The sequence below is a fragment of the Oncorhynchus gorbuscha genome, linkage group LG18 (assembly GCF_021184085.1).
Source record: "Oncorhynchus gorbuscha isolate QuinsamMale2020 ecotype Even-year linkage group LG18, OgorEven_v1.0, whole genome shotgun sequence".
NCBI lineage: Eukaryota > Metazoa > Chordata > Actinopteri > Salmoniformes > Salmonidae > Oncorhynchus > Oncorhynchus gorbuscha.
The window spans coordinates 2640678-2665819 of NC_060190.1; the positions used below are offsets into that span (position 1 = coordinate 2640678).

Here is a 25142-nt window from a genome sequence, read left to right on the forward strand (position 1 = left end):
TAGGTAGTTAGTTAACCTGTAGTTATCTCCTCTGTAGGTACATGTTTCTGGAGTATCCCACTCAGACCTGTAGTTAGTTAACCTGTAGTTATCTCCTCTATAGGTACATCTTCCTGGAGTATCCCACTCAGACCTGTAGTTAGTTAACCTGTAGTTATCTCCTCTATAGGTACATCTTCCTGGAGTATGGGGCTCCCACTCAGGCTCTGGAGGCAGTGAAGAACGCTGACGGCTACAAGCTGGACAAGCAGCACACCTTCAGAGTCAATGTGTTCACCGACTTCGACAAGTAAGAAAACACCATCACTCCAGCTGTTATATGGGGTGTCCGGGAGCATCATTCCAGCTGTTATATGGGGTGTCCGGGAGCATCACTCCAGCTGTTATATGGGGTGTCTAGGGGCATCATTCCAGCTGTTATATGGGGTGTCCGGGAGCATCATTCCAGCTGTTATATGGGGTGTTCGGGGGCATCACTCCAGCTGTTATATGGGGTGTCCGGGAGCATCATTCCAGCTGTTATATGGGGTGTTTGGGCCAACATTCCAGCTGTTATATGGGGTGTCCGGGGCCAACATTCCAGCTGTTATATGGGGTGTCTAGGGGCATCATTCCAGCTGTTATATGGGGTGTCCGGGAGCATCATTCCAGCTGTTATATGGGGTGTTCAGGGCATCATTCCAGCTGTTATATGGGGTGTCTAGGGGCATCATTCCAGCTGTTATATGGGGTGTCTAGGGGCATCATTCCAGCTGTTATATGGGGTGTCCGGGAGCATCATTCCAGCTGTTATATGGGGTGTTCAGGGAATCATTCCAGCTGTTATATGGGGTGTCCGGGAGCATCATTCCAGCTGTTATATGGGGTGTCTAGGGGCATCATTCCAGCTGTTATATGGGGTGTTCGGGAGCATCATTCCAGCTGTTATATGGGGTGTCCGGGAGCATCGCTCCAGCTGTTATATGGGGTGTTCAGGGGCATCATTCCAGCTGTTATATGGGGTGTCCGGGGCCATCATTCCAGCTGTTATATGGGGTGTCTGGGGGCATCATTCCAGCTGTTATATGGGGTGTCCGGGAGCATCACTCCAGCTGTTATATGGGATGTTCTGGGCATCATTCCAGCTGTTATATGGGGTGTCCGGGAGCATCATTCCAGCTGTTATATGGGGTGTCTAGGGGCATCATTCCAGCTGTTATATGGGGTGTCCGGGAGCATCATTCCAGTTGTTATATGGGGTGTCCGGGAGCATCATTCCAGCTGTTATATGGGGTGTTCAGGGCATCTAGGCACAACATCAACACGGCAGAATTGTTTGCCATAGATATACATGATATAGAACTGTCTGCTGTAGATGGTGACGTTGTGTTCCAGGTACATGAGCATCAGTGACGAGTGGGAGACTCCTGAGAAGCAGCCCTTCAAGGACTTTGTGAGTGTTACACACTGTCACTTCAGCCACACGTTCAGAGAATACCCACCCGGTGTTGTGGAGGAGGGGGGGGGGTCATTACTAACGGCCACTTCCTGTTTGTGTTGCCAGGGTAACATGCGTCACTGGATGGAGGATCCTGACTGTCGTGACCAGTACAGCGTCATCTACGAATCAGGAGAGAGGACCGCCATCTTCAACAACGACGCCAAGGATCCAATCGTCTCCGAGGAGAGGGCGGTGAGTCAACCATTCGACCAATCACGACAGCGCAGTGAGATGATGGTTCAACCAATCAGAGTTTTTTTTTTTTTTTTTTTTTGCACTGAGCACATTCTCCATCTACAGAAATACCTTTTACGGCTTTTTGATGCTTGAAAAGTAGAAGGCTTGATGATTGGGTAAATCAGAATCACGACAGCGCAGTGAGATGATGGTTCAACCAATCAGATTGGGTAAATCAGAATCTTAGCCGTGGTTTAATTCTTTTGATTTAATTCTGAGGTTGTGACCGTGTCGTGTCCCTGTAGCGCTGGACAGAGACCTATGTCCGCTGGTCTCCCAAGGGAACCTACCTGGCCACGTTCCACCAGCGAGGCATTGCATTGTGGGGCGGAGAGAAGTTCAAGCAGATCCAACGTTTCAGCCACCAGGGAGTGTCTCTGATCGACTTCTCCCCCTGCGAGAGGTAACCAATCGCTAATGAATAATACATGCCTGTCTAGATCACATCTATGAAGCCTGATGGGGCGGCAGGTAGCCTAGTGGTTAGGGGGGGGGCAGGTAGCCTAGTGGTTAGAGGGGGGGGCAGGTAGCCTAGTGGTTAGAGGGGGGGGTAGCCTAGTGGTTAGAGGGGGGGGGGTAGCCTAGTGGTTAGAGGGGGGGGGCAGGTAGGGGGGCAGGTAGCCTAGTGGTTAGAGGGGGGGGCAGGTAGCCTAGTGGTTAGAGGGGGGGCAGGTAGCCTAGTGGTTAGGGGGGGGGGCAGGTAGCCTAGTGGTTAGAGGGGGGCAGGTAGCCTAGTGGTTAGAGGGGGGGGCAGGTAGCCTAGTGGTTAGAGGGGGGACAGGTAGCCTAGTGGTTAGAGGGGGGACAGGTAGCCTAGTGGTTAGAGGGGGCGGCAGGTAGCCTAGTGGTTAGAGGGGGGCAGGTAGCCTAGTGGTTAGGGGGGGGGGCAGGTAGCCTAGTGGTTAGAGGTGGGGGGGGGGGTGGCCTAGTGGTTAGAGGGGGCAGGTAGCCTAGTGGTTAGGTGGGGGGCAGGTAGCCTAGTGGTTAGGTGGGGGGCAGGTAGCCTAGTGGTTAGGTGGGGGGGCAGGTAGCCTAGTGGTTAGGTGGGGGCAGGTAGCCTAGTGGTTAGGTGGGGGGCAGGTAGCCTAGTGGTTAGGTGGGGGGCAGGTAGCCTAGTGGTTAGGTGGGGGGCAGGTAGCCTAGTGGTTAGGGGGGGGACAGGTAGCCTAGTGGTTAGAGGGGGGGACGGGTAGCCTAGTGGTTAGAGGGGGGGGGGCAGGTAGCCTAGTGGTTAGGTGGGGGGCAGGTAGCCTAGTGGTTAGGTGGGGGGCAGGTAGCCTAGTGGTTAGGGGGGCAGGTAGCCTAGTGGTTAGGGGGGGCAGGTAGCCTAGTGGTTAGGGGGGGGACAGGTAGCCTAGTGGTTAGAGGGGGGACAGGTAGCCTAGTGGTTAGAGGGGGGACAGGTAGCCTAGTGGTTAGAGGGGGGACAGGTAGCCTAGTGGTTAGGGGGGGGACAGGTAGCCTAGTGGTTAGAGGGGGGACAGGTAGCCTAGTGGTTAGAGGGGGGGGTAGGTAGCCTAGTGGTTAGAGGGGGGGGACGGGTAGCCTAGTGGTTAGAGTAGGGGGACGGGTAGCCTAGTGGTTAGAGGGGGGGCAGGTAGCCTAGTGGTTAGAGGGGGGTTAGGGGGGGCAGGTAGCCTAGTGGTTAGAGGGGGGGGGCAGGTAGCCTAGTGGTTAGAGGGGGGCAGGTAGCCTAGTGGTTAGAGGGGGGGACAGGTAGCCTAGTGGTTAGAGGGGGGACAGGTAGCCTAGTGGTTAGAGGGGGACAGGTAGCCTAGTGGTTAGAGGGGGGGGACAGGTAGCCTAGTGGTTAGGGGGGACAGGTAGCCTAGTGGTTAGAGCGTTGGACTTGTAACAGACAGGTTCCGAGATTGAATCCTCGAGGCAACAAGGTAAAAATCTGTCGTTCTGCCCCTGAAAAAGGCAGTTAACCCACTAGACCGTCATTGAAAATAAGAATTTATTCTTAACTGACTTGCCTAGTTAAATAAAGGTAAAATAAAAATGAAGCTACATTACGTTGTTATAATGCTTAATTCCCTGATAGTAACTGAGGACCTTCAGGCCATAATGTAACTATGTAGTCTTATTAAGCTTTTTAAGATGTTATAACGCTTCATAGGGACGTCGCCGTCACGTCCAGTCCCCTGATGGACACCGTGGACACCCCCATGCCCTAGTGGTAGCTCTGTCGGCGGTATGAAGCCGTGTGAAGCTACATAAAAGGGTTATAATGCTTGGTAGCTACATGTAACTGCCAGAATAAAGGAAACCCCAACATAAAGTGTCTTAATAGGGTGTTGCACCACCAGCCAGAACAGCTTCGATGCTCGTCGGCGTAGATTCTATGCGTTTCTGGAATTAGAGGGGTGTGTCACGCTGGCGTAAAGGTTCGGGAGACGGGCGCAGGAATACGTAATGTTGTTGTTATGTACAGGCACGGGGACGAAGACCAAGCAAACACGTATACAACACACAGGATTTAAACTCCAAAACGAGAGGAGTACCTCGAATAAATAACACAAGCGCACAATGACTAACACATGGGACGAGACCCGTAATCATCCGCACAATGACTAACACATGGGACGAGACCCGTAATCATCCGCACAATGACTAACACACGTGACAAGACCTGTAATCATCCGCACAATGACTAACACACGGGACGAGACCTGTAATCATCCGCACAATGACTAACACACGGGACGAGACCTGTAGTCATCCACACAATGACACGTAAGCCCAAAACAGACAGCACAGGTACTCACACGCACCAACGGACATTGTAACAATATATCGTCAGGACAAAAGTAAACCAAGGGCACACTTATACAATAGGGTCTAATCACTACTAATCACTGGGAATAGGGTGTGTCTAATCACTGGGAATAGGGTGTGTCTAATCACTGGGAATAGGGTGTGTCTAATCACTGGGAATAGGGTGTGTCTAATCACTGGGAATAGGGTGTGTCTAATCACTGGGAATAGGGTGTGTCTAATCACTGGGAATAGGGACCGGGTGTGTCTAATCACTGGGAATAGGGTGTGTCTAATCACTGGGAATAGGGTGTGTCTAATCACTGGGAATAGGGACCGGGTGTGTCTAATCACTGGGAATAGGGTGTGTCTAATCACTGGGAATAGGGACCGGGTGTGTCTAATCACTGGGATTTTTTTTTTTTTTACCTTTATTTAACTAGGCAAGTCAGTTAAGAACAAATTCTTATTTTCAATGACGGCCTAGGAACAGTGGGTTAACTGGTCTAGGAACAGTGGGTTAACTGGTCTAGGAACAGTGGGTTAACTGCCTGTTCAGGGGCAGAACGACAGACCTTGTCAGCTCGGGGGGTTTGAACTCGCAACCTTCCGATAACTAGTCCAAAGCTCTAACCACTATGCTACGCTGCCGCCCCTAAGCATGATGGGATGTTAATCAATGTACTTTGTACCCCCCTCGTTGACTCGAGTGTTTCCTTTCATTTTGGCAGTTACCCTGTACATGGTGAGCCTAGTGTGGTTATAACCTGTCTATGTCATCTGTACGAATCCTTATGAAGCTACACATAACGGTGTTATGTAATGCTTTGTAGGTACGTGGTGACGTTCAGTCCCCTGATGGACACTAAGGAGGACCCCCAGGCCATCATCATCTGGGACATTCTGACTGGCCAGAAGAAGAGAGGCTTTCACTGTGAGAGCTCCGCCCACTGGCCCATCTTCAAGTAAGGACTGAATACCCACCTCTCTGTTTTCATGTCTCTACATCTTCTAGTAAGGCCTGACTACCCACCTCTCTGTTTTCATGTCTCTACATCTTCTAGTAAGGCCTGACTACCCACCTCTCTCTGTTTTCATGTCTCTACATCTTCTAGTAAGGCCTGACTACCCACCCCTCTGTTTTCATGTCTCTATCCTGTTCCTCTCTACATCTTCTAGTAAGGCCTGACTACCCACCTCTCTGTATCTTCTAGTAAGGCCTGACTACCCACCTCTCTGTTTTCATGTCTCTACATCTTCTAGTAAGGCCTGACTACCCACCCCTCTGTTTTCATGTCTCTACATCTTCTAGTAAGGCCTGACTACCACCCCTCTCTGTTTTCATGTCTCTACATCTTCTAGTAAGGCCTGACTACCCACCCCTCTGTTTTCATGTCTCTACATCTTCTAGTAAGGCCTGACTACCACCCCTCTGTTCTAGTAGCCAAGAACTGTAGCAGAACTTGTTTCTCTTGCTTTCTGTCTTGGTTCTCTCCCCTAACTGTCTTGGTTCTCTCCCTAGCTGCAGCGTTCTGTCTTGGTTCTCTTCCCTAACTGTCTTGGTTCTCTTCCCTAACTGTCTTGGTTCTCTTCCCTAACTGTCTTGGTTCTCTTCCCTAACTGTCTTGGTTCTCTCCCCTAACTGTCTTGGTTCTCTCCCCTAACTGTCTTGGTTCTCTCCCTAGCTGCAGCGGTCTGTCTTGGTTCTCTCCCCTAACTGTCTTGGTTCTCTCCCCTAACTGTCTTGGTTCTCTCCCCTAACTGTCTTGGTTCTCTCCCCTAACTGTCTTGGTTCTCTCCCCTAACTGTCTTGGTTCTCTCCACTAACTGTCTTGGTTCTCTCTCCTAACTGTCTTGGTTCTCTCCCTAGCTGCAGTGGTCTGTCTTGGTTCTCTCCCCTAACTGTCTTGGTTCTCTCCCCTAACTGTCTTGGTTCTCTCCCCTAACTGTCTTGGTTCTCTCCCCTAACTGTCTTGGTTCTCTCCCCTAACTGTCTTGGTTCTCTCCCCTAACTGTCTTGGTTCTCTCCCCTAACTGTCTTGGTTCTCTCCCTAGCTGCAGTGGTCTAACGTGTGTCTGTTTCTCCAGGTGGAGTCATGATGGGAAGTTCTTTGCCAGGATGACCCAGGACACACTGAGCATCTACGAGACCCCAGTAAGTTAGATTGACCAGTATTACTCTGAGTGTCTATGACCCCAGTAAGTTAGATTGACCAGTATTACTCTGAGCATCTATGACCCCAGTAAGTTAGATTGACCAGTATTACTCTGAGCATCTATGACCCCAGTAAGTTAGATTGACCAGTATTACTCTGAGTGTCTAGGTGTAACAGACTGGTGTGTCCATACTTAATAACATCCTGTTTTCTCCTGTCGTAGTCCATGGGCCTGTTGGATAAGAAGAGTCTGAAGATCAGTGGTATCAAGTAAGTCTATATCCGGGGGGTGTTATATATATATAGCATACAGAGACTAGAGGAATACCACCTGTCAGACAGAGACTAGAGGAATACCACCTGTCAGACAGACTAGTTAGAGGAATACCACCTGTCAGACAGAGACTAGTTAGAGGAATACCACCTGTCAGACAGAGACTAGTTAGAGGAATACCACCTGTCAGACAGAGACTAGTTAGAGGAATACCACCTGTCAGACAGAGACTAGAGGAATACCACCTGTCAGACAGAGACTAGAGGAATACCACCTGTCAGACAGAGACTAGAGGAATACCACCTGTCAGACAGAGACTAGAGGAATACCACCTGTCAGACAGAGACTAGAGGAATACCACCTGTCAGACAGAGACTAGTTAGAGGAATACCACCTGTCAGACAGAGACTAGTTAGAGGAATACCACCTGTCAGACAGAGACTAGTTAGAGGAATACCACCTGTCAGACAGAGACTAGTTAGAGGAATACCACCTGTCAGACAGAGACTAGTTAGAGGAATACCACCTGTCAGACAGAGACTAGTTAGAGGAATACCACCTGTCAGACAGAGACTAGTTAGAGGAATACCACCTGTCAGACAGAGACTAGTTAGAGGAATACCACCTGTCAGACAGAGACTAGTTAGAGGAATTACCACCTGTCAGACAGAGACTAGTTAGAGGAATACCACCTGTCAGACAGAGACTAGTTAGAGGAATACCACCTGTCAGACAGAGACTAGTTAGAGGAATACCACCTGTCAGACAGAGACTAGTTAGAGGAATACCACCTGTCAGACAGAGACTAGTTAGAGGAATACCACCTGTCAGACAGAGACTAGTTAGAGGAATACCACCTGTCAGACAGAGACTAGTTAGAGGAATACCACCTGTCAGACAGAGACTAGTTAGAGGAATACCACCTGTCAGACAGAGACTAGTTAGAGGAATACCACCTGTCAGACAGAGACTGGTTAGAGGAATACCACCTGTCAGACAGAGACTGGTTAGAGGAATACCACCTGTCAGACAGAGACTAGTTAGAGGAATACCACCTGTCAGACAGAGACTAGTTAGAGGAATACCACCTGTCAGACAGAGACTAGTTAGAGGAATACCACCTGTCAGACAGAGACTAGTTAGAGGAACACCACCTGTCAGACAGAGACTAGAGGAATACCACCTGTCAGACAGAGACTAGAGGAATACCACCTGTCAGACAGAGACTAGTTAGAGGAATACCACCTGTCAGACAGAGACTAGTTAGAGGAATACCACCTGTCAGACAGAGACTAGTTAGAGGAATACCACCTGTCAGACAGACTAGTTAGAGGAATACCACCTGTCAGACAGAGACTAGTTAGAGGAATACCACCTGTCAGACAGAGACTAGAGGAATACCACCTGTCAGACAGAGACTAGTTAGAGGAATACCACCTGTCAGACAGAGACTAGTTAGAGGAATACCACCTGTCAGACAGAGACTAGTTAGAGGAATACCACCTGTCAGACAGAGACTAGTTAGAGGAATACCACCTGTCAGACAGAGACTAGAGGAACACCACCTGTCAGACAGAGACTAGAGGAATACCACCTGTCAGACAGAGACTAGAGGAATACCACCTGTCAGACAGAGACTAGTTAGAGGAATACCACCTGTCAGACAGAGACTAGTTAGAGGAATACCACCTGTCAGACAGAGACTAGTTAGAGGAATACCACCTGTCAGACAGAGACTAGTTAGAGGAATACCACCTGTCAGACAGAGACTAGAGGAACACCACCTGTCAGACAGAGACTAGAGGAATACCACCTGTCAGACAGAGACTAGAGGAATACCACCTGTCAGACAGAGACTAGAGGAACACCACCTGTCAGACAGAGACTAGAGGAACACCACCTGTCAGACAGAGACTAGAGGAACACCACCTGTCAGACAGAGACTAGAGGAACACCACCTGTCAGACAGAGACTAGAGGAACACCACCTGTCAGACAGAGACTAGAGGAACACCACCTGTCAGACAGAGACTAGTTAGAGGAATACCACCTGTCAGACAGAGACTAGTTAGAGGAATACCACCTGTCAGACAGAGACTAGTTAGAGGAATACCACCTGTCAGACAGAGACTAGTTAGAGGAATACCACCTGTCAGACAGAGACTAGTTAAAGGAATACCACCTGTCAGACAGACTAGTTAGAGGAATACCACCTGTCAGACAGAGACTAGTTAGAGGAATACCACCTGTCAGACAGAGACTAGTTAGAGGAATACCACCTGTCAGACAGAGACTAGTTAGAGGGATACCACCTGTCAGACAGAGACTAGTTAGAGGGATACCACCTGTCAGACAGAGACTAGAGGAACACCACCTGTCAGACAGAGACTAGAGGAATACCACCTGTCAGACAGAGACTAGAGGAACACCACCTGTCAGACAGAGACTAGAGGAACACCACCTGTCAGACAGAGACTAGTTAGAGGAATACCACCTGTCAGACAGAGACTAGTTAGAGGAATACCACCTGTCAGACAGAGACTAGTTAGAGGAATACCACCTGTCAGACAGAGACTAGTTAGAGGAATACCACCTGTCAGACAGAGACTAGTTAAAGGAATACCACCTGTCAGACAGACTAGTTAGAGGAATACCACCTGTCAGACAGAGACTAGTTAGAGGAATACCACCTGTCAGACAGAGACTAGTTAGAGGAATACCACCTGTCAGACAGAGACTAGTTAGAGGGATACCACCTGTCAGACAGAGACTAGTTAGAGGGATACCACCTGTCAGACAGAGACTAGTTAGAGGGATACCACCTGTCAGACAGAGACTAGTTAGAGGGATACCACCTGTCAGACAGAGACTAGTTAGAGGGATACCACCTGTCAGACAGAGACTAGTTAGAGGGATACCACCTGTCAGACAGAGACTAGTTAGAGGGATACCACCTGTCAGACAGAGACTAGTTAGAGGGATACCACCTGTCAGACAGAGACTAGTTAGAGGGATACCACCTGTCAGACAGAGACTAGTTAGAGGGATACCACCTGTCAGACAGAGACTAGTTAGAGGGATACCACCTGTCAGACAGAGACTAGTTAGAGGAATACCACCTGTCAGACAGAGACTAGTTAGAGAATACCACCTGTCAGACAGAGACTAGTTAGAGAATACCACCTGTCAGACAGAGACTAGTTAGAGGAATACCACCTGTCAGACAGAGACTAGTTAGAGTAATACCACCTGTCAAACATCCCAAACATGTTGACCCTTAATCAGTTAGTACAATCTGTTATCATGTTGACCCTTAATCAGTTAGTACAATCTGTTATCATGTTGACCCTTAATCAGTTAGTACAATCTGTTATGTCTTTATCCTGGGGATGTTGACCCTTAGAGACTAGTTAGAGGAATACCACCAGGTGATGTCATCATAGCGGTGTGTGTGTGTACTAATCCCCTCCTCCCCTCTGCAGGGACTTCTCCTGGTCCCCAGGCGATAACATCATAGCGTTCTGGGTCCCCGAGGACAAAGACATCCCAGCCAGAGTGACTCTGATGCAGCTTCCCTCCAGACAGGAGATCAGAGTCAGGAACCTCTTCAATGTGGTGGACTGTAAACTCCACTGGCAGAGACAGGGAGACTACCTCTGTGTCAAGGTGGACCGGACACCTAAAGGAACTCAGGTTAGTGAAGGGGGGGGCAGAGACAGGGAGACTACCTCTGTGTCAAGGTGGACCGGACACCTAAAGGAACTCAGGTTAGTGAAGGGGGGGGACAGAGACAGGGAGACTACCTCTGTGTCAAGGTGGACCGGACACCTAAAGGAACTCAGGTTAGTGAAGGGGGGACAGAGACAGGGAGACTACCTCTGTGTCAAGGTGGACCGGACACCTAAAGGAACTCAGGTTAGTGAAGGGGGGGGAGACTACCTCTGTGTCAAGGTGGACCGGACACCTAAAGGAACTCAGGTTAGTGAAGGGGGGGGGGGGGGCAGAGACAGGGAGACTACCTCTGTGTCAAGGTGGACCGGACACCTAAAGGAACTCAGGTTAGTGAAGGGGGGGGGCAGAGACAGGGAGACTACCTCTGTGTCAAGGTGGACCGGACACCTAAAGGAACTCAGGTTAGTGAGGGGGGGGAGACTACCTCTGTGTCAAGGTGGACCGGACACCTAAAGGAACTCAGGTTAGTGAAGGGGGGGGGGGGCAGAGACAGGGAGACTACCTCTGTGTCAAGGTGGACCGGACACCTAAAGGAACTCAGGTTAGTGAAGGGGGGGGACAGAGACAGGGAGACTACCTCTGTGTCAAGGTGGACCGGACACCTAAAGGAACTCAGGTTAGTGAAGGGGGGGGAGACTACCTCTGTGTCAAGGTGGACCGGACACCTAAAGGAACTCAGGTTAGTGAAGGGGGGCAGAGACAGGGAGACTACCTCTGTGTCAAGGTGGACCGGACACCTAAAGGAACTCAGGTTAGTGAAGGGGGGGCAGAGACAGGGAGACTACCTCTGTGTCAAGGTGGACCGGACACCTAAAGGAACTCAGGTTAGTGAAGGGGGGGGGGGGGCAGAGACAGGGAGACTACCTCTGTGTCAAGGTGGACCGGACACCTAAAGGAACTCAGGTTAGTGAGGGAGACTACCTCTGTGTCAAGGTGGACCGGACACCTAAAGGAACTCAGGTTAGTGAAGGGGGGGGGCAGAGACAGGGAGACTACCTCTGTGTCAAGGTGGACCGGACACCTAAAGGAACTCAGGTTAGTGAAGGGGGGGGACAGAGACAGGGAGACTACCTCTGTGTCAAGGTGGACCGGACACCTAAAGGAACTCAGGTTAGTGAAGGGGGGGGGGCAGAGACAGGGAGACTACCTCTGTGTCAAGGTGGACCGGACACCTAAAGGAACTCAGGTTAGTGAAGGGGGGGGACAGAGACAGGGAGACTACCTCTGTGTCAAGGTGGACCGGACACCTAAAGGAACTCAGGTTAGTGAAGGAGGGGGGACAGAGACAGGGAGACTACCTCTGTGTCAAGGTGGACCGGACACCTAAAGGAACTCAGGTTAGTGAAGGGGGGACAGAGACAGGGAGACTACCTCTGTGTCAAGGTGGACCGGACACCTAAAGGAACTCAGGTTAGTGAAGGGGGGAGGAGAACAGAGGGAGGGTGAATGTGACCGGAGGGGAGGAGAACAGAGGGAGGGTGAAGGGGCAGGAGAACAGAGGGAGGGTGAAGGGGCAGGAGAACAGGGAGGGTGAAGGGGGGAGGAGAACAGAGGGAGGGTGAATGCTTTGATGTTAAACCTCATTTCCAAGTCTCCTTTCTCTCTGTCCTCATCCTCTGTCAGTCCTCTCTCCTCTCCTCCTTCTCTCCTCTGTCCTCCTCCTCTCCTCATGTCTGTCCTCTTCTTGTCTCTCCTCTGTCTCTCCATCGTTTCTCCTCCCGTCTCTCCTCTCGTTCTCTCCTCCTGTCTCTCCTCTCGGTCTCTCCTCCTGTCTCTCCTCTCGTTCTCTCCTCCTCTCCCCCTGTCTGTCCTCTCCTCTTGTTCTCTCCTCCTGTCTGTCCTCTTCTCTCGTTCTCTCCTCCTCTCCTCCTGTCTGTCCTCTCTGTCATCTCCTCCATCATTCTTTCTCCTCTGTCATCCTCCTATCCTCTCGTTCTCTCCTCTCCTCCATTTTCTCTCCTCTGTCATCTCCTCCATCATTCTCTCTCCTCCTGTCTGTTCTCTCCTCTTCTCTCTCCTCTCGTTCTCACCTTCTCTCAGGGTGTGGTGACCAACTTTGAGATCTTCAGGATGAGAGAGAAGCAGGTTCCTGTTGACGTGGTGGAGATGAAGGGAGACCCGGAATCTAAAACTGGTAAAGCACACCCCCCACTCTGACAAGATGGACAGAACCCCCCCATTGATAATGTACAGTAACACCACCAGGTGCAGTAACACCACCAGGTGCAGTAACACCACCAGGTGCAGTAACACCACCAGGTGCAGTAACACCACCAGGTATAGTAACACCACCAGGTATAGTAACACCACCAGGTGCAGTAACACCACCAGGTATAATAACACCAGTGTTGTCGTCCCCTAGCGGAGAGCATCATAGCGTTTGTAGGTATAGTAACACCACCAGGTGCAGCAACACCACCAGGTGCAGCAACACCACCAGGTGCAGTAACACCACCAGGTAACACCACCAGGTAACACCACCAGGTAACACCACCAGGTAACACCACCAGGTAACACCACCAGGTGCAGTAACACCACCAGGTATAGTAACACCACCAGGTATAGTAACACCACCAGGTATAGTAACACCACCAGGTATAGTAACACCACCAGGTATAGTAACACCACCAGGTATAGTAACACCACCGGGTATAGTAACACCACCGGGTGCAGTAACACCACCGGGTATAGTAACACCACCAGGTATAGTAACACCACCAGGTATAGTAACACCACCAGGTATAGTAACACCACCGGGTGCAGTAACACCACTGGGTGCAGTAACACCACCAGGTATAATAACACCACCAGGTATAATAACACCACCAGGTATAATAACACCACCAGGTATAGTAACACCACCAGGTATAGTAACACCACCAGGTATAGTAACACCACCAGGTATAGTAACACCACCAGGTATAGTAACACCACCAGGTATAATAACACCAGTGTTGTCGTCCCCTAGCGGAGAGCATCATAGCGTTTGCGTGGGAGCCCAACGGCAGTAAGTTTGCCGTCCTGCACGGTGAATCTCCCAGAATCAACGCCTCGTTCTACCACGTCAAGAACAACGGGAAGATCGAACTCATCAGTGAGTCCAACCTTTACCTGAGAATATCTCATGACTCTGTAATGTCTATAAGGATGTCTCCCCCCCCCCTCTCTCAGTCTGACCTTTACCTGAGAATATCTCATGACTCTGTAATGTCTATAAGGATGTCTCCCCCCCCCCTCTCTCAGTCCAACCTTTACCTGAGAATATCTCATGACTGTAATGTCTATAAGGATGTCTCCCCCCCCTCTCAGTCCAACCTTTACCTGAGAATATCTCATGACTCTGTAATGTCTATAAGGTTGCCCCCCCCCTCTCTCTCAGTCCAACCTTTACCTGAGAATATCTCATGACTCTGTAATGTCTATAAGGTTGCCCCCCTCTCTCTCAGTCCAACCTTTACCTGAGAATCTCATGACTCTGTAATGTCTATAAGGATGTCTCCCCCCTCTCTCTCAGTCCAACCTTTACCTGAGAATCTCATGACTCTGTAATGTCTATAAGTTATTCCGTCTCTACTGTTGTCAGATGTCGTTTTTATTTATTTATTTTTATTTTTTTTTACCTTTATTTAACCAGGCAAGTCAGTTAAGAACAAATTCTTATTTTCAATGACGGCCTAGGAACAGTGGGTTAACTGCCTGTTCAGGGGCAGAACGACAGATTTGTACCTTGTCAGCTCGGGGGTTTGAACTATTCAGTCCTTTGGCAAACAACACAGTCTGTTACTGTAACATTCTCTCCCCCTTCTCTCTCCTCTCCCCTTCTCTCTCCTCTCCCCTTCTCTCTCCTCTCCCCTTCTCTCTCCTCCCCCTCTCTCTCTCCTCCCCCTTCTCTCCCCTCCCCCTCTCTCTCTCCTCCTCCCCTTCTCTCCCCTCCCCTTCTCTCTCCTCTCCCCCCTTCTCTCCCCTCCCCTCTCTCTTCTCTCTCTCCCCCTTCTCTCTCCTCCCCCTTCTCTCTCCCTTGTCTCTCCCCCCTTGTCTCTCCTCCCCCCTCTCTCTCCTCTCTCCCCCCTTCTCTCCCTTCTCTCTTCCTCTCCCTTCTCTCTCCCTTCTCTCTTCCTCTCCCTTCTCTCTTCCTCTCCCTTCTCTCTCCCTTCTCTCTTCCTCTCCCTTCTCTCTTCCTCTCCCTTCTCTCTTCCTCTCCCTTCTCTCTCCCTTCTCTCTCCCTATCCCTTCTCTCTCCCCCCCCCTTCTCTCCTCTCCTCCCCCTTCTCTCTCCAGAGATGTTTGACAAGCAGCAGGCCAACAGCATCTTCTGGAGTCCTCAGGGACAGTTCATGGTGCTGGCTGGACTCAGGAGGTACAAGACGTGTGTGTGTGTGTGTGTGTGTGTGTGTGTGTGTGTGTGTGTGTGTGTGTGTGTGTGTGTGTGTGTGTGTGTGTGTGTGGTGTGTGTGTGTGTGTGTGTGTGTGTGTGTGAGAGTGTGTTAACCCTGTGTCCTGTATGAACGGGGCCCTGCGTGTGTGTGTGTGTGTGTGTGTGTGAGAGATCTCCCCTCCTGTGTTAACCCTGTCCTCTCCTCCAGTATGAACGGGGCCCTGGCGTTTGTGTGTGTGTGTGAGAGAGAGAGAGATCTCCCCTCCTGTGTTAACCCTGTCCTCTCCTCCAGTATAAACGGGGCCCTGGTGTGTGTGTGAGGGAGAGAGAGAGCTCCCCTCCTGTGTTAACCCTGTCCTCTCCTCCAGTATGAACGGGGCACTGGCGTTTGTGTGTGTGTGTGAGAGAGCGAGAGCTCCCCTCCTGTGTTAACCCTGTCCTCTCCTCCAGTATGAACGGGGCCCTGGCGTTTGTGTGTGTGTGAGAGAGAGAGAGAGAGAGATCTCCCCTCCTGTGTTAACCCTGTCCTCTCCTCCAGTATGAACGGGGCCCTGGTGTGTGTGTGAGAGAGAGAGAGAGATCTCCCCTCCTGTGTTAACCCTGTCCTCTCCTCCAGTATGAACGGGGCCCTGGTGTGTGTGTGTGTGTGAGAGAGAGATCTCCCCTCCTGTGTTAACCCTGTCCTCTCCTCCAGTATGAACGGGGCCCTGGCGTTTGTGGACACCTCTGATTGCACCATGATGAACATGGTTGAACACTACATGGCCTCTGACGTAGAGTGGGACCCTACGGGACGATACCTGGTGACCTCTGTGTCCTGGTGGAGTCACAAGGTACACCTGACACACACACACTCACACACACACACCTGACACACACACACACCTGACACACACACACACCTGACACACACACACACCTGACACACACACACACACCTGACACACACACACACACCTGACACACACACACACACCTGACACACACACACACACCTGACACACACACACACACCTGACACACACACACACACCTGACACACACACACACCTGACACACACACACACCTGACACACACACACACCTGACACACACACACACCTGACACACACACACACCTGACACACACACACACCTGACACACACACACACCTGACACACACACACACCTGACACACACACACACCTGACACACACACACACCTGACACACACACACACCTGACACACACACACACCTGACACACACACACACCTGACACACACACACACCTGACACACACACACACCTGACACACACACACACCTGACACACACACACACCTGACACACACACACACCTGACACACACACACACACCTGACACACACACACACACCTGACACACACACACCTCACACACACACACCTCACACACACACACCTCACACACCACACACCTCACACACCACACACACCTGACACACACACCACACACACCTGACACACACACCACACACACCTGACACACACACCACACACACCTGACACACACACCACACACACCTGACACACACACACACCTGACACACACCACACACTCACACACACACCTCACACTCACACACCTCACACTCATACACCTCACACTCATACACCTCACACTCACACACCTGACACACACACACCTGACACACACACACCTCACACTCACACACCTGACACACACCTCACACTCATACACCTCACACACACACACCTCACACTCACACACCTGACACACACCTCACACTCATACACCTCACACACACACACCTCACACTCACACACCTGACACACACCTCACACTCATACACCTCACACACACACACCTCACACTCACACACCTGACACACACACACACACACCACACACACACACACACACACACACACACACACACACACACACACACACACACACACACACACACACACACACCACACACACACACACCACACACACACACCTCACACACACACACCTCACACACACACACACACACCTCACACACACACACCTCACACACACACACCTCACACTCACACACCTGACACACACCAGACACACACACACACACCTCACACTCACACACCTGACACACACCAGACACACACACACACCTCACACTCACACACCACACACACACACACACACCTGACACACCTCACACTCATACACCTCACACTCACACATCTGACTCACACTCACACACCACACACACACACCTGACACACACACCACACACACACACCACACACCACACACACACACCACACACACACACACACCTCACACACACACACCTCACACACACACACCTCACACACACACACCTCACACACACACACCTGACACACACACCTGACACACACACACCTCACACTCACACACCTCACACACACACACCACACACACACACACCTGACACACACACCTCACACTCACACACCTGACACACCACACACACACAGGGAATAAACTCCTGTCATGTTTATTTAAATGGAAGACCAACCAAATGAAGGTTGGTTTGTACCACAATAATTAACCAATGATATCAGGCCTCTCTGGGCCGTGATTACAGACAGGGCAGCCTAGTGGTTAGAGCGTTGGACTAGTAACCGACAGACACCTGTGTCTTTTGACACGACGTAAATGAGTCATACCGCAGTGTTTGTGATTATACCCTGATGAAGACAGCTTGGAGCTCCTAGAGGGTGATTATACCCTGATGAAGACAGCTTGGAGCTCCTAGAGGGTGATTATACCCTGATGAAGACAGCTTGGAGCTCCTAGAGGGTGATTATACCCTGATGAAGACAGCTTGGAGCTCCTAGAGGGTGATTATACCCTGATGAAGACAGCTTGGAGCTCCTAGAGGGTGATTATACCCTGATGAAGACAGCTTGGAGCTCCTAGAGGGTGATTATACCCTGATGAAGACAGCTTGGAGCTCCTAGAGGGTGATTATACCCTGATGAAGACAGCTTGGAGCTCCTAGAGGGTGATTATACCCTGATGAAGACAGCTTGGAGCTCCTAGAGGGTGATTATACCCTGATGAAGACAGCTTGGAGCTCCTAGAGGGTGATTATACCCTGATGAAGACAGCTTGGAGCTCCTAGAGGGTGATTATACCCTGATGAAGACAGCTTGGAGCTCCTAGAGGGTGATTATACCCTGATGAAGACAGCTTGGAGCTCCTAGAGGGTGATTATACCCTGATGAAGACAGCTTGGAGCTCCTAGAGGGTGATTATACCCTGATGAAGACAGCTTGGAGCTCCTAGAGGGTGATTATACCCTGATGAAGACAGCTTGGAGCTCCTAGAGGGTGATTATACCCTGATGAAGACAGCTTGGAGCTCCTAGAGGGTGATTATACCCTGATGAAGACAGCTTGGAGCTCCTAGAGGGTGATTATACCCTGATGAAGACAGCTTGGAGCTCCTGGAGGGTGATTATACCCTGATGAAGACAGCTTGGAGCTCCTAGAGGGTGATTATACCCTGATGAAGACAGCTTTGGCTGTCGAAACACACAAGCACAGCACAGCCAGATAGCCTGGTTCCTCTCTAGGTTTCTTCCTAGGTTTTGGCCTTTCTAGGGAGTTTTTCCTAGCCACCGTGCTTCTACACCTGCATTGCTTGCTGTTTGGGGTTTTAGGCTGGGTTTCTGTACAGCACTTTGAGATATCAGCTGATGTAAGAAGGGTTATATAAATAAATTTGATTTGAAAACAGCTTGGCTGTTGAAACGTTGGCCATTAATTTTTTTGCATCTGCGCTCCTAGAGTGTGCGGCTCTCTTTAATGTTCAAGTTTTCTACGTTTTCATAGTGTGTTATTATCTGAGCCACACCAAGTGTGTTATTATCTGAGCCATACCCAAGTGTGTTATTATCTGAGCCATAGTGTCTTATTATCTGAGCCATAGTGTGCTATTATCTGAGCCATAGTGTGTTATTATCTGAGCCATAGTGTGTTATTATCTGAGCCATAGTGTGTTATTATCTGAGCCATAGTGTGCTATTATCTGAGCCATAGTGTGTTATTATCTGAGCCATACCAAGTGTGTTATTATCTGAGCCATACCAAGTGTGTTATTATCTGAGCCATACCAAGTGTGTTATTATCTGAGCCATAGTGTGTTATTATCTGAGCCAAGTGTGTTATTATCTGAGCCATACCAAGTGTGTTTTTAAAAAGGGGGTTGTCTCTCCCGTCAGGTGGACAATGCCTATTGGCTGTGGACCTTCCAGGGGCGTCTCCTCCAGAAGAACAACAAGGATCGTTTCTGTCAGCTACTCTGGAGACCTCGGCCTGCTACTCTGCTCACACAGGACTCCATCAAGGTGTGTGTGTGTGTGTGTGTGTGTGTGTGTGTGTGTGTGTGTGTGTGTGTGTGTGTGTGTGTGTGTGTGTGTGTGTGTGTGTGTGTGTGTGTGTGTGTGTGTGTGTGTGTGTGTGTGTGTGTGTCCAGTATTTATAGTATTTCATTTTATTTACTCTGTCATCAAGGTTGTTTTAAACCAATAGAATCCAAAAACTCGTTCAGTGTCTGGACAAGTAGTGACTTCTGTCTGAACTTCTGTGTGTCGAAAGAGTTTTGTTGTAATGTGTCTGACTGCGTATATATAACAGCAGCTAAGCTGGGACCCTGACAGTCTTGTTGCTACTATAACATGGGCTTAGCCGGGACCCTTGGTGTTGACAGTCTTGTTGCTACTATAACATCAGCTAAGCTGGGACCCTGACAGTCTTGTTGCTACTATAACAGCAGCTAAGCTGGGACCCTGACAGTCTTGTTGCTACTATAACAGCAGCTAAGCTGGGACCCTGACAGTCTTGTTGCTACTATAACATGGGCTTAGCCGGGACCCTTGGTGGTCTTGTTGCTACTATAACATCAGCCAAACTGGGACCCTGACAGTCTTGTTGCTACTATAACATCAGCTAAGCTGGGACCCTGACAGTCTTGTTGCTACTATAACATGGGCTTAGCCGGGACCCTTGGTGTTGACAGTCTTGTTGCTACTATAACATCAGCTAAGCTGGGACCCTGACAGTCTTGTTGCTACTATAACAGCAGCTAAGCTGGGACCCTGACAGTCTTGTTGCTACTATAACATGGGCTTAGCCGGGACCCTTGGTGGTCTTGTTGCTACTATAACATCAGCCAAACTGGGACCCTGACAGTCTTGTTGCTACTATAAAATCAGCTAAGCTGGGACCCTGACAGTCTTGTTGCTACTATAACATCAGCTAAGCTGGGACCCTGACAGTCTTGTTGCTACTATAACATGGGCTTAGCCGGGACCCTTGGTGTTGACAGTCTTGTTGCTACTATAACATCAGCTAAGCTGGGACCCTGACAGTCTTGTTGCTACTATAACAGCAGCTAAGCTGGGACCCTGACAGTCTTGTTGCTACTATAACAGCAGCTAAGCTGGGACCCTGACAGTCTTGTTGCTACTATAAAATCAGCTAAGCTGGGACCCTGACAGTCTTGTTGCTACTATAAAATCAGCTAAGCTGGGACCCTGACAGTCTTGTTGCTACTATAACATCAGCTAAGCTGGGACCCTGACAGTCTTGTTGCTACTATAAAATCAGCTAAGCTGGGACCCTGACAGTCTTGTTGCTACTATAAAATCAGCTAAGCTGGGACCCTTGATGGTCTTGGTGCTACTATAATATGGGCTTAGCCGGGACCCTTGGTGTTGACAGTCTTGTTGCTACTATAACATGGGCTTAGCCGGGACCCTTGATGGTCTTGGTGCTACTATAACATGGGCTTAGCCGGGACCCTGACAGTCTTGTTGCTACTATAACATGGGCTTAGCCGGGACCCTTGGTGTTGACAGTCTTGTTGCTACTATAACATCAGCTTAGACGGGACCCTGACAGTCTTGTTGCTACTATAACATGGGCTTAGCCGGGACCCTTGGCGGTCTTGTTGCTACTATAACATGGGCTTAGCCGGGACCCTGACAGTCTTGTTGCTACTATAACATGGGCTTAGCCGGGACTCTTGGTGGTCTTGTTGCTACTATAACATGGGCTTAGCCGGGACCCTTGGTGGTCTTGTTGCTACTATAACATGGGCTTAGCTGGGACCCTTGATGGTCTTGTTGCTACTATAACATGGGCTTAGCCGGGACGCTTGGTGGTCTTGTTGCTACTATAACATGGGCTTAGCCGGGACCCTTGGTGGTCTTGTTGCTACTATAACATTGGCTTAGCTGGGACCCTTAATGGTCTTGTTGCTACTATAACATGGGCTTAGCCGGGAACCTTAGTCTTGTTGCTACTATAACATGGGCTTAGCCGGGACCCTTGGCGGTCTTGTTGCTACTATAACATGGGCTTAGCCGGGACTCTTGGTGGTCTTGTTGCTACTATAACATGGGCTTAGCCGGGACCCTTGGCGGTCTTGTTGCTACTATAACATGGGCTTAGCCGGGACCCTTGGCGGTCTTGTTGCTACTATATAATGGGCTTAGCTGGGACCCTGGCGGTCTTGTTGCTACTATAAAATGGGCTTAGCTGGGACCCTGACGGTCTTGTTGCTACTATAACATGGGCCTAGCTGGGACCCTGACAGTCTTGTTGCTACTATAACATGGGCTTAGCTGGGACCCTTGGTGGTCTTGTTGCTACTATAACATGGGCTTAGCTGGGACCCTGACGGTCTTGTTGCTACTATAACATGGGCTTAGCTGGGACCCTGACAGTCTTGTTGCTACTATAACATGGGCTTAGCCGGGACCCTGACAGTCTTAATTGCTACTATAACATGGGCTTAGCCGGGACCCTGACAGTCTTAATTGCTACTATAACATGGGCTTAGCCGGGACCCTGACAGTCTTAATTGCTACTATAACATGGGCTTAGCTGGGACCCTGACAGTCTTGTTGCTACTATAACATGGGCTTAGCTGGGACCCTGACAGTCTTAATTGCTACTATAACATGGGCTTAGCCGGGACCCTGACAGTCTTAATTGCTACTATAACATGGGCTTAGCCGGGACCCTGACAGTCTTAATTGCTACTATAACATGGGCTTAGCCGGGACCCCTGATGGTCTTGTTGCTACGTGTAACGTGTTTTTCTTCTTGTATTTTGACCCGTGTTCCCCAGGTGATCAAGAAGGACCTGAAGAAGTACTCTAAGATCTTTGAGCAGAAGGATCGTCTGAGCCAGTCGAAGGCCTCCAGGGAGCTGGTGGACAAGAGGAGGAGCATGATGGAGGACTACCGTACCTACCGGGAGGCTGCCCTGCAGCAGCACCACGAACAGAAGACCGCCCGCCTGCAGCTCCGAGGAGGTACGTAGATAACCCCCCCCCGCAGCTCTGAGGAGGTACGTAGATAACCCCCCCCCCCGCAGCTCTGAGGAGGTACGTAGATAACCCCCCCCCGCAGCTCTGAGGAGGTACGTAGATAACCCCCCCCGCAGCTCTGAGGAGGTACGTAGATAAACCCCCCCGCAGCTCTGAGGAGGTACGTAGATCCCCCCCCCGCAGCTCTGAGGAGGTACATGGATAACCCCCCCCCCCCCCCCCGCAGCTCTGAGGAGGTACGTAGATAACCCCCCCGCAGCTCTGAGGAGGTACATGGATAAACCCCCCCGCAGCTCCGAGGGGGTACGTAGATAACCCCCCCCCTGGCTTGGGGACCAGGCTTACTAAGCTTGACCCCTGACCTCTCTCTGTCTCTAGGAGTGGACACTGACGAGCTGGACAGTAACACAGATGACTGGGAGGAGGAGACCATTGAGTTTTTTATCAACGAAGAAATCATTCCCCTCGGAGAGTAGTCCCCTACGCAGGTGACACCCACACACAGGCTACCTACACACACACACACGCTACCCAAACACACACACACTACCCAAACACACACACTCTACCCAAACACACACACGCTACCTACACACACAGGCTACCTACACACACACACACACTACCCAAACACACACACACACGCTACCTACACACACACACTACCCAAACACACACACGCTACCTACACACACACACGCTACCTACACACACACACACGCTACCTACACACACACACACACACACTACCTACACACGCTACCTACACACACACACACGCTACCTACCCACACACGCTACCTACCCACACACACACACACACTACCCAAACACACACACACACGCTACCTACACACACACACGCTACCTACACACACACACGCTACCTACACACACACACGCTACCTACACACACACACGCTACCAACACACACACACGCACTACCCAAACACACACACGCTACCAACACACACACACGCACTACCCAAACACACACACGCACTACCCAAACACACACACGCACTACCCAAACACACACACGCACTACCCAAACACACACACGCACACCCAAACACACACACGCACTACCCAAACACACACACGCACTACCCAAACACACACACGCACTACCCAAACACACACACGCACTACCCAAACACACACACGCACTACCCAAACACACACACGCACTACCCAAACACACACACGCACTACCCAAACACACACACGCACTACCCAAACACACACACACGCACTACCTACACACACACACACTACCCAAACACACACACGCTACCTACACACACACACGCACTACCCAAACACACGCTACTACACACACGCACTACCCACACACACTACCCACACACACACACTACTACACACACACACTACTACACACACACACACACACTACTACACACACACACTACTACACACACACTACTACACGCACGCACTACCCAAACACACGCACGCACTACCCAAACACACACACGCACTACCCAAACACACACACGCACTACCCAAACACACACACGCACTACCCAAACACACACACGCACTACCCAAACACACACACGCACTACCCAAACACACACACGCACTACCCAAACACACACACGCACTACCCAAACACACACACGCACTACCCAAACACACACACACGCACTACCTACACACACACACAAACACGCACACGCTACCACACACACACACACTACCCAAACACACGCTACACACACACGCACTACCCACACACACTACCCACACACACACACTACTACACACACACACTACTACACACACACACACACACACCTACACACACACACACTACTACACACACACTACTACACGCACGCACTACCCAAACGCACGCACTACCCAAACACACACACGCACTACCCAAACACACACACGCACTACCCAAACACACACACGCACTACCCAAACACACGCTACTACCCACACACACACACGCACTACCCAAACACACACACGCACTACCCAAACACACACACGCACTACCCAAACACACACACGCACTACCCAAACACACACACGCACTACCCAAACACACACACGCACTACCCAAACACACACACGCACTACCCAAACACACACACGCACTACCCAAACACACACACGCACTACCCAAACACACGCTACTACCCACACACACACACTACTACACACACGCACTACTACACACACGCACTACCCAAACACACGCACTACCCAAACACACGCACTACCCAAACACACGCACTACCCAAACACACGCACTACCCAAACACACGCACTCACTACACACACACGCACTCACTACACACACACACACTCACTACACACACACACACACACTACACACTCACTACACACACTCACTACACACTCAATACACACACACTACTACACACACACACACTAACTGGCTGTGGTTTTGACGGTCTCTCACCCCCCCCCCTCTTTCTCTCCAGGTCCATTTTTGCGTGGGGACTAGAGGGGAGGGGGGGCGTTGCCTTGTCGACTGGAGGAGGGAAAACTACGCTGAGAATCTTGGGAGTCGCCAGAGTTCCACCATTCTCTCTTTGTGACATCATCAAAGCGTGCCTTGTGGTGTAGCGACTACAGCAAGCTAACAACTGAGGGAGGGGGAGGAAACCAACTTTTAAACTCTTCATTTTTTTATTCATCACCTTGGTCTTTTTCTGACACTTTTTTGAAATAGAACAATACTGTCGTTTTTTTTTTTTCTTATCATAA

The 25142-nt window shown here is 50.4% G+C and overlaps 1 protein-coding gene across 1 annotated transcript; it reads left to right on the forward strand.

Moving 5' to 3' along the window:
- Nucleotides 1-169: 169 nt before the first annotated feature.
- eif3ba (eukaryotic translation initiation factor 3, subunit Ba) lies at nt 170-25142 on the forward strand (the record flags this gene model as incomplete). The annotated part of the gene is given in 16 exon segments (XM_046310571.1): nt 170-289; nt 1375-1432; nt 1544-1672; nt 1963-2120; nt 5311-5442; nt 6566-6632; nt 6857-6903; nt 10389-10599; nt 12679-12772; nt 13607-13732; nt 14917-14995; nt 15708-15846; nt 19256-19381; nt 22171-22357; nt 22751-22860; nt 24857-25142. Coding segments are annotated over 15 exon segments (1771 nt in total), but the record flags the coding sequence as incomplete, so codon positions are not given.